Here is a 15,468-nt window from a genome sequence, read left to right on the forward strand (position 1 = left end):
TTTCAGTGGCCCTCAAAGGTCTAGAAGAGTTCTAAGGAAAACATGGAAAACTTGAACATTTGTTTGGAATCTGTGGGTAATTCAAGAATGACTCTTCCTTGTACTGGCATATGATTACTTACATGTACCCACCAGTCTGGACACAAGAATCACCCCAAAAAGGAAACTTTGGAGCACAACAGAGAAAAGGAAAAGGTTCTTCCATTCTCCAGATGCAGACATTTTAAGAAATGTTGTAATAAGGTGGATGCATTTTGGCCATTTTGCTAACTATGGAGATGGCATCCACCCTCATTCCCCCTCAGATCGCCTACTGGCTGTCATGGAGGATGAGTCACAGTGAGACAGAGTTATGTATTGACATAAATGTGTTTATTTGACCATTTTATAGACAAAAATCTCAAAGACAGCAGCATCTGCCATGTTAATTACATGTCCAAGGTAAAAACTTTACAAAAATAAATAGCTTAAAAAGGAAGCTGTAATAATAAAATAGTATGGTCCTTCACTGAAGGGATATAGGCCTAATGCTCCATCTCTTTTGTTTTATAACATACTGCAAATTAACAACAGGAATGAAGAAAACAAATATACATACAAGAGTCTGAAAACAGATGTAAGTGTTTGCATATGATGCATTAACAAATAAAGTCTGGAAATGAATAAAATTAATGTTATTTTTCATATATATACGATAGATAGTAAGCTTTTCACTTAACTTAGTAATAACATCTCCAAAGAAACATTTGTTGCATTGCAGTTTGTTTGTACCACTGTTCCTCTCAACTGCCTTATAATGCAACGAGGAAAAGTATAAAAACTACAGGGCAGAGGGAAATTCTCTGTCATGGTATTTTCTTGTCATGAATGACCAGTCAGTATCTAGGCTAATTCCTTTTACACACCTGGTAAACTCAGATTCCTCCAAATTATATAAATTCTACATATCAGGTTTGGCATTGAAACAATCTGTTCTAACTACCATATTTTTAAGTCCAAAATATCGTCAAATAGTTTTACTTAATAGTTTCCCCGTGGTTCAACAATGCTAATTTTCAGGATAAAAACATGACATCTTGATCACAATCATATAACACAAATCACATTTTGGTATGCGTGTAGAAAAGAAAAGCAATCAAACAGGATTTCATTTCCCAGAGGCTTAAAATCCCCATGCATCAACCGTATGTACCTTCTACAATAATAGGTAAATGGCTCGATCAAAGCATTATAGGGGTTTGAGTTCTGTGGAGGACATCTGGAGGTATATTTACACTGTGCTGGTGTTTGACAGCAGGTTTCATGCCATTGTTCTAGCCCCACTTTAAGAGACAGCTAAAAAGACATGCTGCAGATTATACCAGACTTAATCCAAAAAGGTAGTTGCTGATTAAAGTGGGACTAGAAAACTCCTCTTTCTGGAGAAAACACACACAGCACCTTCATCTAGCATCTATACATGGCAGCACATGTACATCCTGAGGTAGATATCCATTGTTTCAAATCTCAATAGTGGTTGTCAAATGTCAAACAAAAGATGACAAAACAAAATTCAGGCAAATGCCCTTGGTGTGACTTGACGCGACCAGTTGGCAGCACGGAGGGATGATGTGGCAATGGGCCCCTGGGCACGGACATGTAAAAGGCCCCCCAGCCCTCCCACATAGAAGCAAGACCTCCAGACCGAAAGACCCAGGGTGACTAGAAACGATGTGTTTAGCTGCATTTTGAAGCTGAGCCAGCCATGTTGTTTGAAGTCGTTCTACACCTTCTGTAGTCACTTTGTGTGTCTTAGTAGTTGTTTTGTTACTCTCTGTAGTCATCTAGTGTCTGTGTGTGTGTGTCACGTCTCTTTGTGGTTGTTGTATGTCTCCATGCTTTGTTTTGTGTTTCTTTGTAGTCGTCTTGTGTCTTCTCGTCATTTTGTGTTTATGTGGTCATTGTGTGTCTGTGCCCCCCTGAACTCTTGGGCCCTTCAGCCTGTGCCCAGTGTCCCCATTGAGCAATCCATCCATGGTTGGTGAGCGCAGTCAGACCAAAAAGGGAAAGTTCATTGTTTTCATGTTCCTCATAAGCATTCTTGGTTGAGACATTGTCCGGAGACTGGCTCTGGCATTTTGTTCGGATCACACTTCTCTGGCTCAACAGTCTTCCCAGTGTAGTCTATGCAGAAGACGCTGCGACGGCGCTCCCCCTGGCCACAAGTTCGTGAGCAGGTGGACCAAGGTCCCATCTGCCATATGGGGCATGGCAGATCTGCGCAAGGCCTGATGTCAACAGGCTTCAGGTCTTTGTCGCACAGGCTGGACAGGAAGCCTGCTTTGTCTCGGCATTCAACGTTCCTCCTGGACCATCCGGAGCCACAGCTCTTAGAGCACTCGGACCACTCCCCAAGCACCCAGTCAGGCACGCCGAATGGATGTATTACATGCAAAGATGGTGACGAGCTCTTCTTCTCCTTGGATTTGTTGAAGGTCACATCTCTAGGGATGAAAAAGGTATACTTGACCTTGGGAGGGTTGATGTCCCCTGCTGTGGCCAGGAGTTGGATGGTGATGGACTCCTTCAGCTGCCTGAAGCTCTGGATCCTCTCCAGTGTGGTGGAGGAGCCGCTGTACTTTAACACAGCACCCTGCACAGGAATGTCCTGCTCCACCGTGGATACAGAGAAGTTCCCATTGAGGATGTAACTGCCACTCTCTCTCTTTATAGCCAGGTAGTTCCCATCATGCTTGATGCCTCGGTGGCTCCGCTGTTTGATGTCAATGTTAGTAGCACCAACGGGGATGGTGACTATGTCACTGTATCCATATCTGGCAGAGAAAACAAAGACATGGATTTAGATAATGTGCACACTTTGTTTTCTTATTTAAGAGAAGAAATTCAACAGTTTGGGAAGAAATCCACTTGCAAGCACATGTAAAGGCCACTGCATAATGCAATTGTTTGACATTTTGGGTAATACACTTAAAAACAGACCCCGGCTGGCTTTTTCTTCCTTTAAAAGATTATTTTGTGGCATTTTTATGCTTAACTTGCTTAATGCTTAAGTCAGGAAAGTAAATAAGCATATTCCATCCACCCATCCATTATCTATATTGCCTATTCTTGAGGGTCGCAGGGAGGATGCTGCAAATCCTAGCGACACTGGGCGAGAGGTACACATTGGAGTGGTCGCTAGTCAGTCACAGGGTTGAAAGAAGCATAGTCCCCCATATTATTGCTTTATCTCAAGTGTTCAATTCTTGGTGAACAACAAATGGATGCAGTGATGTCATGATATTTTAAAATGGCAATTTTTAAATCAACATTCCCATCAAGATAAGGATCTGTGCTTTTATGATTGTGATTAGCGAATGTTCAAATACAAAGAGGCTTTAAATATGCCCCTGGACTCCTCTCAGTAAAACCCTACACAGCCTTTTATTCACTCATAGTTCATAGTGTGTGAATACTTATCAGTCAATCTGACCTTCAGTAACTACATGTGTTGTATGTACAAGTGTAATTGCTTTATCATTTTAATATTTAAGTTGATAGTTAATCGAGACGCTTTTAGAACACTTACGTAGCTTTGTTGTAGGAGCCTGTGATCTTTCTACAGGAGAGCCCACTTCCTCCACACTCTCCACACTTATCCACTCTCTTGTTAGATCCAATCACCTGGTCGCAGCCTGCCTTCACACACTGGCCTTGGACACACACTGAGGTGGTGTCAGGGCCACAGGTCGTCCCGTCAATCACCTGCAGGGACACAACAAGTAGACGTGGTTGATTCACTTATTCAAAAGCTGAGCAGCAGTCAGTTTCACCTGCGTCCTATAGGTTTGTGTGCTTGTTTCTCATCCAGGATGGAGGTCACATTCTGTATTCAGAGATACAGAGACAATAACTTTTGACAAAGAAAAATCAGCTTCTTCTGGAGCTTTCAACCACATCTCACAGTCTTCATCGGCAGGAAGTGCAGCACCTTTTATTTTTTTAAGAACTTTCACGCTGCAGTGGCAATTAATACAACACATAATGCTACATATTTGGCATTCTGTCCAGTGCAGCTACCTGTTATTCTTCATGCTAACATTAACTCAGCCAGATTCCCAGTGTGTCACATAAGATCACTTGTCATTGCGAAACTGATAAGACTATGTGCTTAGTGCAATTTTGCTCTGAACATCCAGACATAAAACAAAATTCTATTTCAGACAGAATTTGAAGAAATATTATTCACTTTGATGGGAGAGCATCAGTATCAGGACGTGTTTTCTTCAGCCACAATGCTGAGCTCATATACTGTACCTTGGATTCGAACACCTTGAATTCACTGCTGCCTCTGGCCCTGCAGAACAGCTTACATCTGTCTCTGGGAGAAACACCAGCGTACTTTGGGATCCACTGTTTCATGTTGCCGTTGTAGTCCAGGTAGTTGGGGCTGTTGTATTTCTCACACTGCTCCTCTCTGAAGCTCTTTCCTAAAGGTGAAAGGAAGCTCTTCAAAATATAATAATCTCTAACAATTCACAGTAAATTCACCAAATCTAAAGCTACCTTAAAATTAGTTAGAAAAAAGTTAGATATGTTGAATTTCTAAGTAATTATTTTCTAAACTGGCAGAAATTAGGATTATACAGTTTGATGGCTTTCCTGCTGCATATTGTACATCAAGCTGATATTGGCCTTAAAAATGACATATGGTCCCCTAGTCAATCAATGTATTAGTCAACTGGTAGAAAAGGTATCAAAATTAATCAGAAACAATTTTGGTAAACAAATTCATCGTTTAAGTAATTTAATTTAATTTAATTTAACAGTAAAGACCACATATTACCTCGCTTCAGCTTCTCACTTGTGAGCATTTGCTGCTTTTTTTTTATCAATTTGAGTGTATTTGGGTTTTGTATTGACGTAACATGCAATACTAAGATGCCACCTTAGGAAATTGTGAGGGGTATTTGTGGGACCTTTTGTAGACCAAATATATCTGGAAATAATGTGCAGATTAATTGTTTTTTTTGTGAATAGTAGAATAATTGTTGCCCTTGGCCGGTCAGAGTGCCACCTTCAGATTTATGGGAATAGCGAGCAGTTTGATTAAATGTTTACCATGAAATTAAATTCACAATAAAGAGCCTCAAGCACATTGAAGGCAATGATTAAAATAGCTTATAAAGAGAATAATAAGAACAGCAGTGAAATAAGAAAGAGACAAAGAAATCTATGCAATATCAGTATAAGAATTAGAGTAGTGCTGATTTTCACCTTCGTTGTTGTCACAGGGCTCCGTGTTACAGGACTGATACTGAGCCCTTTGCCCTTCACAGTACTTCCCTCCATTCTGAGGCACAGGGTCTGTGCACTCCCTATAGGAGAACTCCACCCCACCTCCACATGTCCTGGAGCACTGCTGCCACGGTCCCCACGAGCTCCAGCCGCCGTCCACAACCACCTGCGGTAAAACACAGCACGAGAAGAGAAGAAAAAAGAGCAGTCAGAGTAGTTGGTTAGAGCTCAGTGCCAAAGGCAATCTCAGCTGTGTAGCCTAAACCACAGTCTGGGCTTCTGGGTTTGAGGCCGCACAGTGTGTTGGCGTGCGGCGACTCCAGGCTAAATCTGTGTTGAAGTTCGGCACGCGCCTGCTGTCTGCCTCTACCCACATTCCTGCCACATGTGTCACTCACCACTAGTGGAAGCTGCCATGCTGCAGCTTAGTAAGGCAAAAATTGAGAGTGTTTGTGCGTGAGTGCATGTGTGTGTTTGCTGGCGTGGGTGTCCTTTCCAGAAGTTTTATGAGTTTGGACCTGCTAACATCCCAACTGCCAGCACGTCTGGGTTCATAAACAGATGTGTGATCATAACACAAGGAGAAGATATCAAGGCAACCAAGCTAAAATGAAACACTGAGATGTATAAATGTTATTTAAGGAAATATAAAAAGGCATCATGCAGCAGCTGCATTTAAACTCACTAAATTCCAACAATGCTGTAGTCCATACTTTTCATTCATGGAGCCCTACTTAAAACACAGCTGCAATACTGAAAAGGTGTCACATCTCCACTGGCTGAAACACTGTATTTAACCTGTTCAGTTTTGTACTGATGACTTCTCTCTCTGATGACCTGGAGGTTTTTTTTCCCCTAAAACAGCAGATTTCCAAAGGAAATGTTGTATTGGGTTGATAAGAAAGAAGGTCTGAACCAAACACATCTTCTTCTTCATCTCAATATTGGTTTGCCCCGCTGCCATGGAATTCTAGATGTTCAGATTTACATTTTATTTCCTGAGCCCTTTAAAGACTTCTCATTCATGTTGGCTTAACTTCAAAGTTCATTATTGAACCTCGAAACAGCATCAAAGATCAGACTCTTATGGCATCATTGGTCAAAAAGAAAAAATAGGTTTCAAAACAGGCAAATCAGCACATATGCCATTGAGAGGTGGAACCTTAACTTTGTGAATATCTCAGGCATATGACATAGACCTATTTTCTGCATACATCAAAAACCCAGAAAGAAAACAAAAAACAATGGAATCTTTGAGGGAGAATGCCTCAAAGTTGCTGACTGAGTTTCAAATGAGCAGTGTACTCAAAAGGTAGTTACTCATACACACCTACAGGCTGTTCTCAGCAGCAAGCAAGTAAGTGCATGCACATAAATATTGTAAGCATGCAATATGCAACAAGGAGTACATAAGGAACGACAGACAGTTAACTGATGTCACATTCCACCATTTCAAGGTTGATGAGGTCAAAACTTTACAAAAAGAAAGTTGAAATGACCAAGTACAGCGTTCGTATTGCTTTATTATTATTACTATTATTATTATCATCAGTATTGTCATTATTGGCAACTTTGGAGAAGGAACACTTTTAGTGGTCATACATTTATTGGCATGATTGTTGCCAATCATGACTGCAGTACAGTCTGTTCAGTTCGCACCCATTTAATGGACCGAATCCAAAACGTTTTGTACTTAGCAGTTATTTTGAACCCCTAATGTGTAAATATAGGAGCCAGGCTTAAAAACACCGGAGTTATCCTTTAACATCGAATCACGGCCTTATATGGTTGATACGGCTAAAGCATTACCTGCAATGTGCCTATGTACACATACAGCAGACAAGAATCAGCGTCAGCATTCTTATGGAGTCGTGTTTGTGGCCACCTGATGTAAGTCCAACATTCATTATCCTTTCTTGTTCAATTTTTACTTCACTGTGGAATTACCAGAGCACTTTCACAGAGGGCTGAGAGTGAGTCTAAACACACAGATGTAGGCCGTTAAGCCAAAACAATGGGCTGGAAGACACTAAAATGTCGAGTCTTGCTGCGGGGAACTGAAAAAATGTGATATTTGATAATTGGTCACTGCAAGCGACAACTCGGACACATTGTTACAGTGAAAGTAATCTTGAGCTTTCACTATAACAATGCTGATACTTTTTCGCTAAAGATGCAGTCTTACCAGCGGCTTCATCACCTCCTGCGTCGACATGCACGCTCCGTGGAGGCAGGTCCCGTTGAGTCCACAGGGGGTGCCGTCGGCCCAGGGAAGACTGCCGTTCTTTGTGGAGCACTGTGGCATCCCGTCCTCCTGACACCACAGCTGGCTGCAGATGTCACTGTCTGAGGTGTTGGGGCAGTGGACAAACTCCTCTCCAAAAATCTGCTGGCACTGCTGGTCTAAGCCGTACTTGGTGCCTGGCAGCTCTCTGGGTAATGGCATGGTACTCTCTGGGACATCCAGCAGGCAGTCCCCTGTGGTTACAATACAAGGCAACACTGTATGAGGCTGATTATATTGTGGTTTATGGAGATTATGGACTTTGCTGCACCGTGACAATTGTAGATGTGTTGCTCTTTGTGTGTGGTGTGACAACAGTGGAAAAATATTCGGGGCAAGTTGTGTCCTGACTATAAAAATGAATAATTTAAATCTAACTAATGCAATGCACTTTTATAGACAGCCTAGTGCTCCGAATCTGGACATGTGACAGCTATTCTAAATCTGAATTTATTCATTGTTCCTCTAATGAGTCTTTATAACATTCAATACGGTTTTTGCTCTGGAGTTGTCAATGACGTCTGCAGTTCGGAATGAACGTTCTCGGCCACATGAGTTTTTGTTGGAGGCATTTTCCAACTGATAAAGAACATATTTTGCTGACACCAGCTGTTGCTTTTGGCTCAGGGGGTGAAGAACAGGAAGAAGTCCACTGTATGACTCAGTGGAAAAGAAGGTTCACTGATAGGTCTAGCAAGGATACAAACAATACAAGATGCACAACATGAGGAGGGTAGAGGGAGCAACTGAGGCGAGGCAACGAGGTCGAAACGGAGAGAGAGTGAGGAGAGGAGGATGTGGAAATCTAGGGCAAGATAAACTATCCCTACAACCCATAATTTGAAAGGAGTGACATGTTTAAGCAGGAAAGCCACGGTATGAACGTGAGAGGCATAACAGTATGTTTTATTCATTTCTGAATCAGCCCTAATAACAGAGCCACAGTGCCGTGGCAGACGTCCACCTTGGCAGGCGGTCTCTACAGGGCTGCTCAGTTTCTGATTTACTCAGGGTGTAATTTTTAACACGCTGGGGCGACAACCTGAAATATTTCCTACCATGTCCGTTGTCAAAGAACTCTGTGATGTAGAGAGCGCTGCACGGAGACCAAGGTGCAGTCTTGTTGAGGCTGACAAACAGAGGAGCCATCAGATAATGTCCTCCCTGATCCCCAAACAGCCTCTCACATGTCTTGGAGTCATCGTGAGGCATACTCAACACGTGACCTGCAACGATAATGATGTGACAATGATATGACAGTTCACAAAAGAGTGAATGACTGAAAAAGACTTTAAAGTTAAACTTAACACAGCTTGCCTATTACACAACATTTCAAAAGTGTTCTCATAAATCCTTCGCCCACAGCAGCCCACCCATATGACAACAAATGGGAGCTGACCGAGCTCATGCGCAGCTGTGAAGGCAGCTTGCAGGCCGTTGTCCTCGATAACTGAGCAGCTTCTCTTGGGATCGCACATCGTCCCGACATCGGCCACACCCAACGTGTCGCAGCTCTTCTGTCCGCAGATGTCCTGCAACACAAACCAACACGAACGACACTGAAACTGGAGCACTGAAGTCATGACGCTGCTGGTGACGTGAGATTTGAAAAGCTGATACCAACACCAACATATTCTGTTTAATTAAAGCTTTCAAAAGCAGATCTGGGGCAACATTTTGACCATTAGCGCTAGCTCTAAACAAATGTGCATTAGTTCAAAATGTCAGTGAAATGTAAAATGAAAATGTCTGTTTCATATCAGAAGTGGTTAATGTGTGTGTATATGTTCTAGGCATGCTGTTATCACAGCAGCCATATGCTAGAAAGAATCATCATATGCCACGACAGCAACGTGCTACTAGTCAAAGGGAACTCAACAATGTCATACAGTATGCCAATAACAATTAGTCTGTGCCGGTGGAGAGTGTTGTCTTCCAGTGTAACATGAGTGACGTACCATTTGTGAGTGCCATAAACCAGTAGAGCCACAGCAAAATACCACAAACTGAGCACTGATATACGCCACTAGAAGAGGAGCTGCATACCATGAGCCACTTTTTGATCTTATTGCTTCCAAACACCTTCACAGTCACGGAACATTAAAACTCTCCACTGAAACCGAGAGAAAGCATTCTTGTGTTGCATCCAATTCAACTATTTCATTCAAATCAGTTCAGGTTAAGGTCTTGTCATGGACATCAGAGTAGTGTTGAGCAAATCCTTACTTAGCCTGTAATCAAACAATTTGTGACAACAACACAGTGGACAACAGAGTGGACTATCAAAGAGTTAAAGGCATTATTCTGTCAAACAGTAAATATAGAGGGTGCATGGGCAGCCCTGAGTGACTGTTGTATTAATCAAATAGGATGGCAAACATTCACTGTCTATTTATGTCCAGTTGTTTTTCTGCCATTTTAGAAGAAACAAATTGAAAACATGTTGCTCAGTGTTTCCGTCATAAAACAAAGCAAATAAATATCCTCGGCATGCAGCTGTCCAACGCTGTGATGTGGGAAAATGAACAGTGTGGTGTATCAGAAATCTTTCCCTGCTCGAGAAGACGCCTGGCTGTGTAGGACGGAGACAGACGCGTCCGTGGCCTCATCTCAGCCCCAAAAAAACCACAAGGCAAAGCCCTCTGTGATTCAAAACACATCTGGACTTGGAGCTGCCGTTAGAGCATAGCTCAGCGTGTGTTTGTACACCTTGTTCCACAATAGCATCCATCACTCGTGTATGCAGACACGCAGACACAAAGCGAGAAGCGTGGGTCAAAGCACAAGCCACAGTATTGCATTTGCAGGCATGGAAGCACACGCATACAGTATAAGACCACAAAAATGCATGAGAAAAAATGTTTCCACTACATGCAACAGAGTGTAAGTTTTGAGTTTCACAACAGCCAGAAGTAGCAGCAGCCTTCTCTTCTGACTCTGGGATATATGGCACATATTTTCAACCCCGACCCGGCCGCACACTCAAGCTCTGACCATTTAAAGTGTCTTAATCATGTCAGGGCTGATTTGTGGCAGCACTAAAGTTAGCTCATCCACGAGGAGCCTTCCGTCCTCTACATTTCAAAGCACATCTCCGCAGAAATGGAAAAACAAACACAAACCAGGTTTGCGTGAAAGATGAACACTGCAAAAGCCCACATGTTCAATTCATCATTTCCCTGATCCAGGGTCAGATTTACATGCTAATGTCATTCAGTAGGCGGATAAATGCAGAGCCTGTCATCAAATCGAGCAGCAACAAGGGCACTTAGCAATGAAAAATGTAACAATAGAGAAGTCACTGGCCTAATGCGTTATCTGCTGACACCTTTTCAACGTTCACATACCAGATGGAAGAAGGCAGCCAAATACAGCAGAATAAACCAATCACAACTAAAACCCTGACATCCTGTGAACTTATTTCCTGTCCAGCATCCATAAAGCACAGTTTGTTTGCTCTCTGTTGACATTACCCCTGCTTGGAAAAGATTACAACTATTCCATCTCAAAGATCCCTTTCAGCACCCTTAATTTGCTCAAACGGCTAGGAAGACTTTCCCTGACCACGCCTTGTTTCATCTTTTCTCTAATCTCACACACTTGCCGATAGGTTGAAAAGAGCGAGATATAAATGGCCCAAAGCAAGGAACTCTTTCTCAGTCAGTACTCCCCACATTAAACACAACTGGTCCTAAAATGCACCTGTGTTACTGTAAAGCACTTTGGTTTCAAGTATTTGTTGTGTGGTTAAGTCCGCTGCCTCTGAAACCACATTATGTAATTCATGACTCACTCTTGCTGGGTTATTGCCCTCCAGACTATCATAGGACTGTCCATTATAATACTATGCTGTTCAGCAACATTGTCCAAACCACACTCTGATCAGATCTGTGTGTGTTTTGAAGCCAGTAAAGAAGCCTGATGGAGGTGTTAGATATTCTGTGCTAACACTGAACAGTTTTTAAGTTGAATTGTTGCTTCTAATTATTTGGCCACTTGGGGGCAGAACTCAAGCTGAAAATCACACATGATGATCCGTTGTGTGCCTTGAAAGTTGACTCTTTATACATTCGGCAGACACAGAGAAACACTGACGTTCATTTTTGACTCCTCTTTCTGACCACCTGAGAGGCAAGCAAGTTGGTGCCGGCCAAGTAGTGTGCGGTCTATTGAGATTTTTCTCTGAAAACTGCTTCCTCCTGCTACTGGAGATGTTACAGTGAAGGCTGATAATTCTGGGTGATGATTCTCTTTGGGTTTATCACTTACTCAGTGGATGAAATTTGATTTGTCATGTAGCTGGCACATTAAGTGACCTAAGGGGTTGGTCACCCCGTCAAAGATGTTCTCTGCCATCAGATGCGAGTGGCCGTCTTGATTTTTCTCTGATCGTTCACTGACTCCTGGTCAATGACCTCTGACCCATTCCCTGTCAATGCTGTGATCAGTTTTGGTCTGGTATTCACAGAAAGCTAACAGACATCAGTGTGTCATTCAGTCTAATGTCCAGAGTCTTTGTCTTTTCACCGATGTAGTCTCTGTGACAATCATTGATGAAACCTCCCTAAAAAAGCCAGTAAGTGGACCTTGAGGTAAGCTTTCTTTGTCACTCTACTGCTTTTAAGGTCAATAATTATCTTTCATCTTTGCAAATGTCTTTTATTAGATGTCATTATATGCAGATGATGGAGTGTTTTATTAAAGAGACCTCAACAGTCAATCTGCAGCTGTGTAAAGAAGCTAAACCAGGTGTGTGTTCTGTACTCACCTCTCTGGTGAACAACATGGCAGTGTCATAGTGCTCTGGGTGCCTCTGGCTCGGTGAATTGAAGAGCTGCTGCCAGGAGCAGAAGTTCCTCAGAGCCACGCCTCCGTTGCTAGAGACATCCGGGCCAACCTCCTCGTCCTCCACCACCAACATTTTCACCAACACGATGTTTACTGAGTTCTTAATGCTGGGGTGCTTGTAAAGTTGGGCAGCCATCGACATCAGGGTCAGAATATAGTGCTGTGGTGGAGGAGAAACAAAAAAACTTGTAAGAACGTGATCTTCTTTGGGCAAGGCTTTTGAAAACTTGGACAACACAAAGACACAGTGTAAAATCAGCTCACATGCTTCACTCAGTCTGGTTCACACACACCACCTCGTGTTTTTTATTACTTTAATTGGCTAATTAAAGAACATAGTGACTTTAATTGGCTAATCTACGTCACACCTTTATGTGTGTGAAGGTCTTCTTTTTCACTTTGATGATTATCAATATGTGACGGCAAGAAATTGAAAACATTCAATTAAACAAAAACAGTTTTATGCAATTACTGCAAGCTGCTATTCTACAATGTAGCAGAAGGGCACCGATAAAACTGACTCCCAAACTAACTGTGTGTGCAGAATTACTGACGGTGAGAAATTTCTGTATATTCCTAACTGTTGCTATCTACAGTAGGGGAAATGAACAGTTCTCTCCTCCAAGAAGTTGGCCAGGAGTCTCCTCCCGGCCCAATAAACTGTCTGCTGCCTTTAAAGAGGATGAGAGGAGCAGATGCGATTGGTCTTTATGGAAGTCTGACACCACCTGTATTTCTCCCGCTAATGTACAGTAGTGGTCCACTTCACTAGGACTGCATATTAAGAGCTTCAAAATTACAAACATTTGTTGGACAAACTTGTGTATTTGTATCTCCCTCTAAGTGAAGAATTCAGTCTATTAAGTTTTATCAACTCTAAGCAGGTGCCCCCAGATAGTTTTTCTTCTTTATCCATGATTGCATCATGGGAGGAAGGGAGGGTTTTCCACAGCGCTGTCATGGTGTTGTGTTTTAGTGGAGAGCTGGATTGTGCCATGATGTGTATTAGAAAGTCTTCCATCAAGTACTTTTTTCTAGGGTGGGTTGATATTCCCACATAAAAAGTTTTTCCACACATGCTGTACACACACCCACAGAGCCACATGTTGATTTCTGACCTCTAGATCTCTAAAACCACCCCTGCTCACAGAAAACCAGGGTAAACTGAATGAAATATCTGATTTATAATGAAAAGCCAATATAAACCTTGTTTGTCAGTCTAGCCTTTGTCCACTTCATTCTGGTGTCTGGTTGCATTTACTTACGTACTTACTTTTTTTTCTATTGTGGCATAAGGCAGTGGGTTTGGCAGCTGAGGAGCTTGTTAAGCACAAACAGACAAGAATTTGGCCCAAGACTGTGGCAGGATCATGGATTGTCCTATTTTAGTTTAAATACGTCTTTAGTTTAGTTCCAGATTGAAACAGGCCTGATATTAGGTATCGATGAGGATTTCAAGAGTTCTTTTTTCATATAATTTCACCATCCATCATTTTAAATTTTGGATGTTTTATATGATGAACACCAGGAAATGGTCCGTTTAATGATTCCAGGACACTGAGTAAAGGCAGACAGAGAATAGAGTGTAAGCCTTGTGAATCTTCCTTGGATGATGCTGGACCTCTGCTGCCAAGTCGTGACCAAGTCCTGAGGAATGTGGTTCAGCATTGCTTGCATTTCTGTTGCCTGACCTCTTTCAGTGGAAAACAGGGAGCCCACCGATTTCCTCCCAAGCTCCCTCAGTGCCAAAACATGTTTTATGAAGCAACACAGAAAAACAAATCCCTGTCACCAATGTGTCTACGCTGTGAATCTTTGCAAACAGGATGGGGGAGTAAAGGAAAAAGGATGACGTCTTCGGCGGTGTGTTTATGGGACTAATCTGCTAAATTAAACTCTGGTTTGTTTGGGCTCCTATCAACAGTGTGTGCAGGAAAGAATGAGTTCATCGTGTCTGACCTTTATATCATCTCCATAGAAGTGGGTCATGGTCGAGTCTGCTACCACCAGGGTCTCTATGAACCGTGGCGCGGAAACAAAGCGTCTCCGGCGAGGTTCCCTCTGTGCGTCACTGTCGCCGTGCGTAAAACTTTCCCCATTGTGCCTCTCTGCTCGGCTCTCCGCCGCCGCGTGATCAAACAGGAGGGGAACACCGCGGCTTTTGATGAATGTCCTCCTCTTGATGACATGCAGCTGCTCCGCAGAGTCTGGCCCCAGGCCGTCGCGAACTTTGGGCTCAATTAAATACTCTTCCCCCTCCGTTATGAAGGAGCCAAAGATGCCAGAGCACAAACTGACAGATACAACCGAGTTCTGATCGTGGTCTACGTTCCCCGAGTAAAAGCAGCTCCTCAGTTGTCCTTCACTCTCCTCTGTCTGGTTCATAATATTCTGGATATCCGCGACAGGTTGGGCACCTGAAGCGCTGCGTAAAGCGCCGATATCTCTGGCTCTGATGCGCTGGATGGTGAAGGAAGGTGCGATAAAGCTGGTATCTGGAATAAGATTTAGGGTCAAGTCCTTGCCAAACGCACTGAGAATAAATCTCGGCTGTTCTTCGCTTCTTTTCCAAAAGCGACCGCTGATTCTTCCGTTTATCCGAACAGGTACAACATCCTCTGATTCAAGTGGTGTGGGGAGCGCCGCGTTAATTACGCACAGGAGTAAAAAGATCACACACACAGTGGAACACATCTTCTTCAATGGAAAGTAACCTTTGGAGTGGTAAAAGTAAAGAATCTATTTGAATTATTGTCCGTTATCTCTGGTAGTGGCGCGTCCTCTCCAATCGAAAGAGCATCTGAGATCAAATCAGAGATCTTTTCAAATTCAAAGTGACTTTCCAGTGCTGTAGAGCCAGTCTTGGTCAAGGTATGTCTGATATTTAATTTCAGTCTGTCTGAGCTGTCGTTTCTAATTCCTTAACCAAGCTAAGTCTTGTTGTACCACTCACCACCACAGCTGCAGTCTGGACACATCGGTGCTATTTATACTTTCTGCTCTTCCCTGGACATGAGGGGGTTTATTTTTGATATCCTCCGTTGCTGGAAATTCTCCTC

At 42.8% G+C, this 15,468-nt stretch overlaps 1 protein-coding gene across 1 annotated transcript; it reads right to left on the bottom strand.

Annotated features, from left to right (window-relative positions):
• Positions 1 to 1,005: 1,005 nt before the first annotated feature.
• LOC139199649 (A disintegrin and metalloproteinase with thrombospondin motifs 8-like) lies at positions 1,006 to 15,103 on the bottom strand. The gene is made up of 9 exons (XM_070828736.1): positions 14,369 to 15,103; positions 12,330 to 12,569; positions 8,961 to 9,093; positions 8,620 to 8,787; positions 7,463 to 7,755; positions 5,257 to 5,443; positions 4,297 to 4,469; positions 3,569 to 3,744; positions 1,006 to 2,813 (listed from the first exon to the last, which is right to left on the bottom strand). The coding sequence occupies exons 1-9, from the start codon at positions 15,101 to 15,103 to the stop codon at positions 2,069 to 2,071; spliced, it is 2,850 nt and encodes a 949-aa protein (XP_070684837.1). The 3' UTR covers positions 1,006 to 2,068.
• Between the last annotated feature and the right edge of the window lie 365 nt (positions 15,104 to 15,468).

Source organism: Pempheris klunzingeri, chromosome 4 (genome assembly GCF_042242105.1).
Source record: "Pempheris klunzingeri isolate RE-2024b chromosome 4, fPemKlu1.hap1, whole genome shotgun sequence".
Lineage (NCBI taxonomy): Eukaryota > Metazoa > Chordata > Actinopteri > Acropomatiformes > Pempheridae > Pempheris > Pempheris klunzingeri.

What these genes read in the sequence shown, in the direction of transcription:
- LOC139199649 (XM_070828736.1), bottom strand. Translation starts at nt 15,103, where the DNA reads ATGTGTTCCACTGTGTGTGTGATCTTTTTACTCCTGTGCGTAATTAAC. An exon ending in TCTATGGAGATGATATAAAG is followed by an intron (nt 12,570 to 14,368) that starts GTCAGACACGAT and finishes CCTCCACCACAG; the next exon opens with CACTATATTCTGACCCTGAT. An exon ending in CCATGTTGTTCACCAGAGAG is followed by an intron (nt 9,094 to 12,329) that starts GTGAGTACAGAA and finishes TTTGTGTTGCAG; the next exon opens with GACATCTGCGGACAGAAGAG.